Source organism: Sesamum indicum, linkage group LG3 (assembly GCF_026168435.1).
Source record: "Sesamum indicum cultivar Baizhima isolate 11 linkage group LG3, ASM2616843v1, whole genome shotgun sequence".
Lineage (NCBI taxonomy): Eukaryota > Viridiplantae > Streptophyta > Magnoliopsida > Lamiales > Pedaliaceae > Sesamum > Sesamum indicum.
Genome location: NC_142659.1, coordinates 28,196,464 through 28,210,545, shown reverse-complemented (window position 1 = coordinate 28,210,545; position 14,082 = coordinate 28,196,464). Strand labels below are relative to the sequence as shown.

The 14,082-nt window shown below is 35.4% G+C and overlaps 2 protein-coding genes across 2 annotated transcripts; one reads left to right on the top strand and one right to left on the bottom strand.

The window, feature by feature from the left end:
- Positions 1-5,164: 5,164 nt before the first annotated feature.
- On the top strand, positions 5,165-7,586 carry LOC105159058 (ubiquitin-fold modifier-conjugating enzyme). Its single transcript, XM_011075992.3, has 3 exons — positions 5,165-5,613; positions 5,693-5,754; positions 7,298-7,586. The coding sequence occupies exons 1-3, from the start codon at positions 5,281-5,283 to the stop codon at positions 7,425-7,427; spliced, it is 525 nt and encodes a 174-aa protein (XP_011074294.1). The 5' UTR covers positions 5,165-5,280; the 3' UTR covers positions 7,428-7,586.
- Positions 7,587-8,461: 875 nt separating this feature from the next.
- LOC105159057 (phosphoenolpyruvate carboxykinase (ATP)) lies at positions 8,462-13,631 on the bottom strand. Its single transcript, XM_011075991.3, has 12 exons — positions 13,188-13,631; positions 12,876-13,060; positions 12,642-12,795; positions 12,408-12,492; positions 10,936-11,036; positions 10,498-10,796; positions 10,163-10,336; positions 10,007-10,072; positions 9,663-9,841; positions 9,384-9,553; positions 8,996-9,164; positions 8,462-8,895 (listed from the first exon to the last, which is right to left on the bottom strand). The coding sequence occupies exons 1-12, from the start codon at positions 13,454-13,456 to the stop codon at positions 8,752-8,754; spliced, it is 1,995 nt and encodes a 664-aa protein (XP_011074293.1). The 5' UTR covers positions 13,457-13,631; the 3' UTR covers positions 8,462-8,751.
- Between the last annotated feature and the right edge of the window lie 451 nt (positions 13,632-14,082).

Genomic DNA, 14,082 nt, shown 5'->3' with positions numbered 1-14,082 from the left:
CAATGCAAGTTTATTTTATTTTATTTATTTTTACATCATTCTTACAAAGAGCTAAGTTTTTTTTTAACATATATATATAGAGATATATGTTTTATATTTTCATGGAATATTTTTTATTAAGTTTTACATTAATGTGGTGACTCCTCAAATTTAATAATTTTATAATATGACGCTAAAAAGTAGATAAAGCAATAACTTATGTGAGTGATTTTCAGCAAGAGCATAAATTTTAAAATTTTTTTTTTTTTTTCGCAATATACAAAACACGAGTGATAAGATAAGAGCTTATGAATTTAAAATATGTATGGTTGTGGGTTAAGAGTAAATTGATCAGTATATTAAAATAAATATACATGAATATTTTATATTAAATATTAACTATATTTAACATATTTTATATATGTGTGTTTTTTAATATATTCAATCAGTAAATTTGAATAAGTAAATTGAAAATAATAACCACGTCGCCTCCTTCTCCGAGATATTTCCATCCCCCCATCCTCCCCTTTTACGGATCAAGGGTGACAACATTTGCATTCACACAAACAAGTTTGAACTAATGGATTTCAGTCATACTAGAACATGTGGATCAAGAGTTCGAGTCAATTAGAACAAATGGATAGTTATTATCTCCTTTTTAAGAATTATTTACAGGCTACAATCAGGCGCGTCTACCTCCTAGATGTGCACTGAAAGTGGATATTCGAAAAGCTTATGACATGGTAGAATAGGACTTTCTACTTGCAGTGTTACACCTGTTTGGATTCCCAACTACGTTCATTAGGTGGATAGAGGAGTGTGTCACGACACCCTCATTTTCCGTCGGGTTGAATGAAAAACCTCATGGTTTCTTTATGGGATCGAGAGGGCTACGGCAGGGGGATCCTTTATCTCCATATCTATTCGTTCTCGTAATGGAGGTTCTGCATTTGATTCTTCTGCAGATGATTGATCATGCGTTTTTCTTTTTATTGAAAATATGAGCCTTCTCGATTATTTCAGCTTGGATTTGCAGATGATCTGTTGCTGCTCTGCAGAGCTGATATGGACTCTATAGGGGTCTTTAAACAGGGGTTGGACCTATTCACCTCCTGGTTAGGTCTCCGGCTTAATGTGCATAAGAGCCATCTTATCATCTCTCGATGTGCACAAGCGATATGGGAGCAGCTGTTAGAGATGCTCGGCTTCCAGGAAGGGCATCTTGGGATGAGGTACTTGGGACTTCCTCTACTTTCCTCTAGATTATCGTTAACAGACTGCCAGCCTTTATTATTGAAAATTGATCGACGCATTAAAGATTGGGAAGGAATGAGATTATCGTATGCTGGGAGGGTACAAATTATTAAATCTATCCTTATGGCGTTAAGTATATATTGAGTTTTTGCATTCATCCTACCTAAATGTGTTATAAGGGAGATTGAGAAACGTCTGAGAGCTTTTCTGTGGAAGGGCACAGGGACTAGTGGATATGCCAAAGTAGCATGGAGGGATGCCTGTAGGCCGGCGGCGTTAGAGGAGGGTCAGGGCCTACGGGGCATCGCTACTTTAAACCGTGCCTTGATGAGCAAGAAGTTGTGTGATGTTATTCGATGTGATAGAACATCAATCTGAGTAGAACGTTTATATAACGGGCGACTACGTGATAAATCTGTATAGACAGTCACTGACAATGGGGGTTCGTGGGGTTGGAGGAAACTCCTTTGTCTATGCTCCTTGCTTCGATCGATGGTGGACTATCAGATTGGTGATGGGAATTCATTTTATCTATGGCATGATCCATGGCATCACCTTGGTCCCCTTATTGAGAAATTCCCACAGGTCCACGAATGCTTGGGCTTCAGAAGGCGGACGAGCTCAACAGTGTTATTATAGAGGGGCAATGACATTGGCCTCTCATTATGGACATTGAGTGCTTGGAGATTTTGCATGCATTGCCAATAATTCATGGCGAGACAGATCGCATTATTTGGCGATTTGAGATGGGACGACTTACAGTTGCATCTCTTAATAGACTATTGGACCCACCGGGACCCAAGGTAGGTTGGTCTTCACTACTCTCGGGTTCCCTGAAAATCCCCAGGCATAATTTCATACTATAGTTTGCGATTTTGGGGAAACTATCCACAATTGATAAACCATGGCTATCATACCTAGGTGCCTGTATATTATGTGATGATGGCGCAATAGAGATACATACTCATCTATTCTTTCGATGCCGTTATGCCAAAAGATGCCTGGCAGCGATTCTACGGATTATTCGGTTTGAATGGCCTAATAGAGAGTGGGCTACAAGGAAATGGAGAGAAAAACATATCATTAACTTGGCTTGTCGTGCACTCCTGGCTGTTTGCATTTACCACATTTGGAGGGAATGAAATTTGAGACGCTTTGAGCATACGGAGCGACCACCGAATATTATAGCCACCATTATTGTGGAAGATATTAGACAGAAGATTATTAGTGTTAATTTATCTCGTTCTGTTAGTTCATGTACGTTATATAGATTATGACGTATCCCTTGGCCTGTCGAGGGATAAAGCACCAATTGAGCACTATTGTACTATACGATCTTGTTCTATTAATGAAACTTACATTTAACCAAAAAAAAAAAAAAAAGAAAAACATTTGCATCTAAAAATTTAAGCATTGCCCCATTTCAGGAATAGGGCGACATGTGTTGCCCTTGAAATATTTTGCAGGCGACGCCGTCGCTCCCCTTTCCGTGGTGACAAAAAAATAAGAGGGCTACGGCATCGCGCTCGCCGTCACTTCCTTTCTATGTGGCATTAAAAGAGATGGATAGAACTAGCTGGGGATGGGGCGACACTGACGATGCATAAAGTGGATTTACATTCCTGAACTATGCATAAAGTGGATTTCCATTCCTGAACTATGCATAAAGTGGATTTACATCCCTAAACTATAAAACATAACAAAATGACCCCTCATGATATGTATTAATTTTTTTATGTCGAAAATGCCGTAATTATTTACATCCTAAAATATTTCTATTACAATCATTCTCCTAAATATAATTTGAATTATTATAAATTTTTTATTTAAAATAAACATTATCCAAAATTTATAATTTTTATAATGAGTATAGAATCTGTATAAACTCTATGAATTTACAATTCTTATATTTTTTATACAACTGGTTAAAAAATTTACATAATTTTTTCCTGTGTTGTTATATATGTTGAACTTTTTTTAAAAATAAATTATGAATGCAAATTTAAAATGTTACGTGGAACATATATATATACTGTAAAATATGCAAATCTATAATATAATTAATATATAATATTCTATATTTTTTTAAGTAATGATATGATATATTTTTATTATGTGAACATGTAATTGAATAAAAAATTATAAGTTATATAACAGATTTTTTCTATAATATTACATGCATTATGCATTGACACACAGTTACATGTACTTTTCAACATAATTTATTTACTTTGTAAAATATATTTGCATATTGAGCTTATAAATATTTTATGTGTTCCATAATTTATAAAAAATTATAAATTATAAATATTATTTTTAAAATAAAATATGAGTAAAATTTTAAAGCACTAAAAATAGTTTGAGGGAGGTATTTTAATAAAAATATATTTTAAGAAGTAGAATAAAAAAGTACTGGGGTAAGTGAGAAGCGTATTTTTGTCTTATCAATGCCAAATTATTTTGTCAGGGATATTTTTATTAACCTTCATACTTTAGAAGTGTAAATAAGATAAAATACATAGTTCATGGGTGCAGAATGTATTTAACCCTTATTTTAGTTGCATTTTAATCTACTAATTCAATTAATTTCCATTGTAAAAGATAGTCAACAATCTGTATTACTTAATGTGATTTTATTATAATATATATTTGTGTCTATATTTATTATTTATTATAATCATATATCTATGTCTATACTATTAATCAAGGGTAAAAAAGTTGACTATCTTTTTTTGAGAAAATGTATATTCACAAAAATGCCATTTTCTTCATAAAAAGCAAGTTAGAAGATCCAAATAGACAACCTGGTAACTCAAACTAAAATGCACATTTTCAAGTAACATTTTTCAACTTTATATTTTCAGAAAATTATCTTTACTTTTTTTTTCATATAATGATCATTAAGTACATATAATTTTAATTTATGTTTTATTTAGAGATTTGCAATTTATTGAGTAAGTGATATTATTTTTTATAGCTTTATTTTATTATAATTATATTGTCTATTTGTACGAGCATATCGATTGTATATACATTATTAGTGTATATAAATCTTTTCATTTCAAAAAAGAAAAAAAAACTATTAATTATAAATGTCAAGGCTGATTATTGTCTTATCCAATATTTTATATTTTTCTTTGTCCAAGTGTATATGAAATTAGACATTTTCATAATGTTTTGTTTCAATTTTACTTCATCTTCGAGATGGGCTAAAATATGGACAATGTTTGCCTTGATTTGTTTTGGACGTTTTGGTGTTGTTTTGAGATGTTTTGCAACAGTGATTCATTTGTTTTTTGTCAAAATAAGTTTACACTAATTATAGGCCCTACAACTAAAAAAATTATATACATACTCATACATATATATAAATATATATAAAAGAGACATGATTTGACAATGAACAGTAGTTTTTGTTTCATACTAAACAACATCAAACATACCATACTTATTTTATATTATCTCCAAAAATAAATTGAAACATACACACAATCTCTAACACATATTTATTTATCTTTGTTTTTCTCTCTCTATCTCCACAAAACACATCAAAACAAGTTATAAATGAAACCAAACATAGTATTTGAGTTTCAAGGGGTGAAGCATTTTGATTGTTTGGTCCCTTGTAATTAATGTCTATTTGCTATTTTGTTGCGGTCATGCTCAAATATATATATATAAATATATTAAATATTTATTTAAAATTTATCATAATTATAACTTTATCTTTACTTAAAAAATTATAGATGTTCATTACATTTATTGATTTTCTAGTAAATAATCCCTTATAATGAATTGTGGATATTCATTAAATTATTGTTAATAGTTAAAAAATTATTTAAATAATAAATAAATAATTATAATTATAATAAATTTTGAGGGAGCGCGTTGTAATTTATCCAATATATATTATGTATGGGAAAGGATGGTGTTAGTATTAGCCGTATATTGATAAATAAATAAGTTCGTACAACCAACGCAACTTTCCCTGCTGAAATTCGTCCACCCCCAACCCCTGTTCGTGAAGTCGGGTTTCCGGGTAGGATCATGGAGGGCTGGGACCCGACGACGAAGTCGACTCTAACCCAAATCCCTTTGCTGTCGGTGAAAGCGGGGCCGCGCGATGGTGGCGCGTGGACGCAACGCCTGAAGGAAGAATACAAAGCGCTGATCGCCTATACCTCCATGAACAAGTCCAACGACAACGACTGGTTTCGGATCTCCGCCGCTAATCCGGAGGGGACACGATGGACTGGCAAATGTTGGTATGTTCACAATTTGCTGAAATACGAGTTCGATTTGCAGTTCGATATTCCCGTTACTTATCCTGCTACGGCACCGGAGCTTGAGTTGCCACAGCTCGATGGAAAGACGCAAAAGGTTTGTTTGTTTCATTAACTGCTGATTTGAATTTTTGTGGAATGGGTTTATGATTTTGTTTAATTTATTTGTTTTTTAGATGTATAGAGGAGGGAAGATATGTTTGACAGTGCATTTCAAGCCGCTGTGGGCAAAAAATTGGTAATGTTCTATTTGTTTCTTCTTTTAATTTAGTTGCGGATTCAAATTCCAGTGAATAGTCTCACTGTGTAATGCCATTTTTCATTTCTTTGTTTTTGTGAATGACGATCAGAAGATCTAGGTCATTAGTTTTTTGTAGGAAGACTAGACTATATACTCTTTGGTGGGTTTTTGATGACTTGCTGATTTATTGGAAATGGACGGAGAAGTGTGCTTCCGTGGTGATCTTGGAGCTTGGTACTTGCAACTTTGAGAAATTGACGTGGGTTGCAAATATGCCCCTTGGGAGAGATTGTAGCATGCTCTTTTTCATTAATCTTTATTTGGTTATCTATTGCCCCCATTTGATTACAGCTTCAGGCAAACAAGAATAATTTGATCGCTTTCTCCCTGGTTGTTGATTGTTTTTCTTGTTGACATTGGCATCACCGAATGTGGTGCCAGTTTGGCTGGTGTTAGTTCCGGGGTGGTGGTAGGTGTAAGGTGTTTTCTCATGTGGGAGGGTTTTGTATCCTATATTCTACTTAGATTGTCAAGAATTATGACGAACTCTAGGGGCTTTTAGACTGTCAAAGAACTGTGTGTTGATTGATATTTTATCTACTGTGCCCATTCTACGCAGCCAAGCTATATTACTTTGGTTGGACATGGTACATGCAGATGCATAATGTAATCCTTCTCATTTTCTCAATTTGGGTAAATGTAAAATGTAATTTTTTCTCATTCTCGCAATGATGAGATCTAGTAAGAATTGAGAACCTGTGTAAGACATGAATATGTGTCTGTTCCCTGGAAGTTGTTTGGTAAAAGAGCATGATACTTTATGGTGGAAAATCCAGTGTAAGTCACATAGGCCAACTTGTTTGCCTTAGCAAATAAATGAAATGGATACGAGAAAATAACCCTACATTCAAAACTGTACAACCTACAATCATCTTCTTGCCCTTCTGGTTGCTGAAATGCTGCTAAACTTGATGATCCCATTGATAAAATGCCTTCCTGTCAACCTACTGATGAACTATGAGGAAATTGATATATGCTTCAAGGAACTCTTCCCCTGTTCCTAGTAATTATGCTAAATGAATAATTGATTTTTCTTTTCATTTTATTACATTGTAAGGCTTGAACTAAAAAGTTGAATGAAAAGTGTATCAGCTAAGAGTATTCTTCATCTGTGAAGAAACTTGCTAGTAACTTTTCTACACATGCGTCTTGGTTATGCCACTATGATGCAATTACAAATTGTTATTTGTATACTTTGAAAGAAATAACAATGTTAAGTGGAAAAGAAAATGTTCTTTTTCCATCTCACTTTTCATATTAAAAGCAGCCAATTTATTTCTTCTTCGATAAGCTGTTCTTGACGAAGGGGCTAGTGTGTGCAGACTCATGGTTATCCTTCTATATTATCTTAGAGAGTTAAAAGTGTGGTAGCATTCTTTGCATGTTGACCTTTCTCCTTTCAGTAAAAAGCTCCATATTTCTTTTACCAGTACATACTTTGAATGGTTATTCTAACTTAATTTTTCTTTTGTTTTACCAGTCCTAGGTTTGGCATAGCACATGCTCTTTGTTTGGGCCTTGCACCTTGGCTTGCTGCAGAAATTCCGATTCTTGTCGATTCTGGTATGATTAAGCACAAAGATGATGCAGCATCGTCCAATGAATCTTAGTACTCTCATCATGTTTAGACTGATATAATAAATAATGTTTAACTTGAAACATCTCGAGTGTTGTAGAATATTGAGAGGGCTTGTTATGTGTTAGCTTGGAGCAGAGCTCCTCGGTGTATACTTCTCTTTGAATTATTTTATTTTGTTTATTAGGGTTTACATATTTTGGTCAAAGAAAATACATAAATCTGGTGAAGTTTTTTGCACCAGCAGTTTGAGGATTTTTATATTTTTGAGTTTCTCTTTCTCTATATACTAGTAATAATATACAGGGGAAAACCTGCTCCTCCAGATGTGTGAAGCTCCATTTAATATTTCATTCAGTCAAAGCTAGTTTTTCAATGTGCTAAACAAATTTATTCGTGTCGTAACGAGAATGGAGGTACGTCCAGAAAATGTGGTTCATCTGTATCACAGGAACATCAGAAGGAAAAATTTTCAAGGTGATAGGTCCATCCCAAGCCGAAGTGTCAGCGGAACGACCAAGACTGGGAATAATTTTCTCACTGTGAGCAATAGCGTTACAAGGTGACAGAAGCTTTACAGAATTGTCTTCCAAAACACTTTCCAGATTGATAATATACTAACTGCAATTTTGACTTCGTGCCTTTTTGCCTCCTGGAAGTTTTCCTTTCTTCAGCCATTTGCACATGTAAACTTTACACTAGTTAGCCTCTGCTAAGTCTATAAAGTTTACAAATAAATGATGCCTTGATTACTGCACCTCAAGTGCTGATCTAAAGTATATCAAGAGTTCAAATTGGCACCTTCGACAGCTAATTTTAGTTTTGCTAAATGTTCAAATAATCAAGCAGCAACAACAAAGTAATGACGATACCTGAGTCCTCGCTCAAATAAATGTTGTAATAAGGCACTGCAAATTCTATTAGAAGTCGGCCAAGCAAGAATTATGCTGTATGTTTGTATGCATGATGACAAAACTAATTCATCAAGATCGTTGCAAAATAAAAGAAAAATGTCTGTCTTGAGTACCCTTCCCTGATTCCGAGAGGGAAAATGTCTGCTAGGTCAAGTTGGAAAATGCAAAACAATCATTCAATAAAATGAACCAGAAGACAACTTCCCACCCATCAAACAGAGACAATCTGGTACCTAGTTCATGGTGGCATATGTATTCAGTTACATATAAACTAAAAAGACCAAACTGGACCTAATAAAAACTATACAAGCAAACAACATTCTTCATGGTAAGATGACATCCATATTTACTTTCATTTGATATCACTGACGGAACTAAAATAAACATGTTTAGAATACTCTCTCTCCGTTTTTCTCATATGCTTCATCACTTGCGAATTTAAACTTAGAATTTTGGTCCAGCTTCCAGGATCTCCTCAGTCAGGGTGTTGTCTGCTCCAATCTTGTAGTTCAGGAATACCTCAAAGTTCTTCTTGAAAAGACCTCCCAGCTTCAGAAGAGTATCCTTGTATGCATTTTTGTCAGACCACTGGAAGAACAGAAAAGATCATACATTATTAGACCACAACTCCTCCCTAAGTTTGAGAAGAGTAAGATACAAGTACACTTTTGTGTTGCAATAGACTTACTGTATTGGCTGGATCTAGTATTTCTGAAGGTACCCCCTCAATCTCGGTAGGGATCTCAAGCCCAAAGATTTCTGTCTTAGTGTAGTTTGCTTCCAGGAGGGTCCCTGAATGTATGGCATCAATAATTTTCCTGGTATAAGCTAACTTGATACGGCTTCCTGATCCATAGCTGCAGATAAAACAGGTTTAGTCAAATGTATTGTTGTATGAAGTTCGATAGCGATGGCTTGATAGAATGTGGAACCTAACACAACGTTAGAATATGGCCAACTATCACAGATCAACTTTATTGCTGTTCACTTTCTTGTGTCTTTGTTTTTCCTTCTTGGTTTTTGCTCACTTTTCTGAACATATATTGCAAATTTATTAACACGGTTCATATTCATACCTTCCACCAGACCAGCCAGTGTTCACGAGCCAACCAGTCGCTCCGTGTTTTTGCATTTTCTCTGCCAGCATGGCTGCATACTTGGTAGGATGAAGCATAATAAATGCTGCACCAAAGCATGCTGAAAATGTTGCCGTAGGCTCCTTTATACCATCCTCTGTTCCAGCTACCTGCATTTATGCTCAGAAATAGGAGCATAACCAGTGTCACTATCTAAAAGAAGACTTCGTCCCATAATTTAGTATAAGAAACACAGAAAGTGGACATGTTTGTGGTTACCAAAGCTGTGTAGCCGCTTATGAAGTGATACATTGTCTGAGCCAAGCTGAGTTTGCTGACGGGAGGAAGCACTCCAAAGGCATCACAGGCCAAAAGAATGACGTTTTTGGGATGAGGACCAACACATGGTATCTTTGCATTTGGAATGAACTCGATTGGATATGCAGCCCGAGTGTTTTCTGAAATAAAATGAAAAACCAAACAACTTGAAGTGTTAGAACATGTCAGAGTTCAATATCTTCACCAAATACTTCAATATCTTCACCAAATACTTACACTTCTCTATTTGGTTATATGACATAAAAGTAGTTTGTCAATCTGCATAATGGATTCAAGAGTCTTACCTGTCACAGATTTATCGGAGTACTCCACTTCTCGTGTGTGTTCATCAAACACCACATTTTCAAGAACTGCCGCAGCAAGATTTAGTGTGTCAAGAGTCATCTGATATAGCTAAATAGAAAAGACAAACTGCGAAAATAAGGAACCTAAGCCGATACCAGTGCCAAACTTGATTGCATTCCATATATCAGGCTCCTTCTCTCTAGACAAGTCTACACACTTTGCATAGCAACCGCCCTCAATGTTTGACACACCGTTATCACTCCAGCAATGCTCATCATCTCCAATCAAATACCTGTTGTGATCCGTAGACAATGTCGTCTTACCAGTCCCTGAAATAAATACAGCAGATCACCATGAGAACATATCTACAGAAGTAACAGGACAAATTTCAGACTACCTTAACTAGGTCAAAATCATAAGAGGGCAGTTATATTCAGGAAAAAGAACATGCTACGGCTCCAATCTGACAACTGATCAGACAAAGGTATACCTGATAATCCAAAGAAGAGGGCCACATCTCCGTCTTTTCCCATGTTGCAGCCGGAGTGTAAGGAGAGGATTTGACGCTTAGGCATGAGATAGTGCATTACACTGAATAGGCCCTTCTTCATTTCCCCGGCATATTGGGTGCCGAGGATCACCATTTCCCTCCTAGCCAGATTCAGGTCTATGCTAGTAGAGGAAGTCATATAATGGGTGTAACGGTTGCATGGAAACTGACCGGCGTTGTATATTGTGAAGTCTGGAGTACCGAAGTTCTCCAGCTCTTCAGGAGTGGGTCGGATACACCTGTAATCCACCCAGTGCAGTTATTTAGATTTAGTAAATCAAACAACATGTGTTGCAAACAATAATATTAGTCTCTAGATCACAGAATTTGCAAAAATGTACAAAATTCAGACTAGTTGGTGTTAGTTAAATTGCTCACATGTTGTGCATAAACAGAGAATGGTAGGCCCTTGCAGAGACGATCCTGACTTTGATGCGATGCTCTGGATCCCAATTCAGGAACTGATCGTTTACGAAAACCTGATGCAAGGGATTCCTTAATCAATGTTCTTCTTCTGAATTCATACACGATGATGGTGAAATGCACAAACTAAGTTGCAAGTGTTTGATGGACCAAGCAGTACAATGGGAAACTTTAAAGTATCATATCCCATCCTGGTGCAGATTAGATGCTGGCAATACTATCACTTTTCCTTTATGAGTTCATTTTATCTTTCTTGAAAGGGCTCAACTGAAGGTATTCAAGGGCAAAAAATGCAATTAAGCAGAAATATAATGCTGAGGGATCTAATTCTGAACTTCCTTGATTAAAGATAATGAACCATTTTTTTATTCTTAACTTGTGGTGATACGTTATCTTAACTGAAACTAAGAATGTGAACAGAAGACAGCATTAAACTTTGCAAGAATACTCAACTGGTTTTTCTTTTACATAATCATCAATTTAACAGTATATCGAGATCGTGGAATTAGAATATCATACAAAAGCAGCTAACGCAGATTCTCTTCCTGTTCATGAAAGTTGCATATATATTGCTACAAGCTAACAAGAAATTTGAAAGTCCACTTTCCTTCCTAGGTTTAGTGGCTAGCATTGGACAAAAATAAGGACATTTCTGTTTCTATCAACTGTTCATTTGAGATATGTAAAGATATTTATTTATGGCTATGGCCTCATTCTACTGTTTATGTAATCAGCCGTAATCATGGGACCCATAAATTATGATTACAGAAGTTGAATGAAGTATATTTCATCTCCATGAACATGGTAGAAGCCACCACAAAATAAATGATCTTTGATTTATCAAGAAGTAAAAACTTTAAGTCCTTGCCAAAGTTCCCACCAAATGAACACGGAGATATAGACGAAGTTGAAAACGCGAAAGGTTTAATCTTATACTGTTGCCGTTAAAAATATGGATCGAAGTTAGTGATATCAATTAATTATTTGATGAGATGATACTTTTAAAAATAAATTTATATTTCATGACATCCAAAAAATGACATTTTTTTTTTGGGACAGACAAAATATTACTATTTAAATATCCAACTCTAAACAAGAAATTGGCAACAAATTTGAAAAATTTGCAATTTTAGTCATTTGTGACTTACACATATCCTAATTAAATTGTAATTTCAGTTATATGAATCGACCAAAAATGTTAACATTTCCAAAGTTACAGGAATAAAATTATAAATAAATTAAGTCATTGTCAAGTCACATGCAGCTTCTTCAGTCAAATTATTCAAAAAAGGGTTAAAATTGATAAGATTAAAATTACAAGATTATATTGTAAATATCAGTTGGTAAAAATATCTACTCCCCTAAGATACCTGACTAAAATTGCATTCTTCCCCAAAGAATTAACATAATCAGAAGACGCAGAATACCTTTTCCAAGGAGCATAAGTAATCCACCGCTCTTTCTCTGTTGACCAAGAAAGTATGCTCATCCATTTCAATATTTGGCGAACCCCTATCAATCACATCATCAAAATTTCGTGACCTCATTCACTTTAACGTAAAAGTTAACATTTTCACTCACAAATTGATAAAGACAAATTCAACAATAAATAGAAATCCAATAAAAGTCGCATAATGAAGCAAAATAAAAGCGTCACTCACTTTCCCCACCAAAGATCATCATCGGTGGTCTCATCCTTGACAACACGCTTATCTCTCGGAGAACGCCCTGTTTTCGCGCCGGAAAGCGTCGCCAATGCTCCACTCGACGTGATAAACGATCCTTTCTCATACTTTATAGCTTGCTCGTAAAGCTCTGAATATATTTTGTAATCAATTTGAAAAATAATTGAAGTAATTATTGGAAGAAATTGAAGAATGGAATATGGGTTTTACCAGCAGGCGAGAGATTATAAAGGATGTGAGTAAACTTAAGGGCGCTGTCGCTGATGTTGAGAGTGGGAGAGAAGTGGTGGTGCTGGAGGCTCACCGCCGACACCCGCGGTGTCTCCGCCGTCCGCGCTGGATCTCCCTTCACCACCTTCGGCCCCGTCTCCCGCGTCAGCGACGCCAAAGATGCACTGCAGTTAATTCAAACACATGATTTTGATTTATATCTTCATTCATTAGTTCACACCCAATCAATATTGATCCCAAAACAACATATGTATTAGTTTAATCACAAAAGAAGAGGGGTGAAATAAATACCTAATGGACTGAAGCTGCTGTTTCTGGCGATCTTCCTCGGCGAAGGGGCCTTGCGTCGCCGTGAGGGGGGTGGTGGGCGCCGACTTCTTCTTCTGAAGGGAGTGCAATTCGTCGACCGTCTGAGCCTTCACCGGCTGGGCGCTGTCGTCATGGCAGATTTCCTTATTGGTCTCAACATCTTCAGCTTTCTTATGCGTCTGAATCTTAGGCAACCCGAACCGCCCTCTGACGCTGCTGTTGAAGCTGAATTCTCCATTTTCCGTCGCCATTGATGAACTTCCCTGTAGTAAAAAACCGACGATGAAAATGGAAAGCTAGCTAGTGAAGAAGAAAATCGGAGGTCTGAAAATGGGTTTCAACCATGCAGAGTGATTTTGAACGTTTGTTGATGGAGATGGAGATGGAGATGGAGATGGAGGGGTGGTGTAATGGGGCATTTGTGGAGTAATATTTATACCCGCTGAATGGGTTAAATATCTGAACTCTGGTAAAGTAACCATGGTTAATATGATTAATTAATGTAGATCAACTAAGGCTGGCATGTTTAGATAAGATTTCTTCTAACTATTTCTTTTAGTATTATTACAAAAAGTCAATATTTTTAAATACCTAAAAATTGAAAAATTATAACTAAAATTTTAATAGTTTTAGATAGCTAAATTATTAAAACTAATATACAGGGATAATATGTTTATATTTTTAATTTATATATGATCTGTTTATGCAAATTATGTATGTTATTTGAACTATTACACAAATCATTCCTGACATTAAAAAAATTAGGGTAGTTCATATAATGGTGTTGACATTTTTAGAGGGTGTGTATGTATTTTTTAAAAAAATAGGAGTGATTTGTTATAATATGCGATTTTTATAGTTGTATATATAATTATTC

Excerpts from the sequence above, each read along its gene's own strand:
- LOC105159057 (XM_011075991.3), bottom strand. The coding sequence starts at position 13,456 with ATGGCGACGGAAAATGGAGAATTCAGCTTCAACAGCAGCGTCAGAGGG. Across the intron at positions 11,037-12,407 it reads ACTTATGCTCCTTGGAAAAG|GTTTTCGTAAACGATCAGTT; the intron begins GTATTCTGCGTC and ends CCCTTGCATCAG. Across the intron at positions 10,797-10,935 it reads TCTCTGTTTATGCACAACAT|GTGTATCCGACCCACTCCTG; the intron begins GTGAGCAATTTA and ends GGTGGATTACAG.
- LOC105159058 (XM_011075992.3), top strand. The coding sequence starts at position 5,281 with ATGGAGGGCTGGGACCCGACGACGAAGTCGACTCTAACCCAAATCCCT. Across the intron at positions 5,614-5,692 it reads TCGATGGAAAGACGCAAAAG|ATGTATAGAGGAGGGAAGAT; the intron begins GTTTGTTTGTTT and ends TTTGTTTTTTAG. Across the intron at positions 5,755-7,297 it reads CCGCTGTGGGCAAAAAATTG|TCCTAGGTTTGGCATAGCAC; the intron begins GTAATGTTCTAT and ends TTGTTTTACCAG.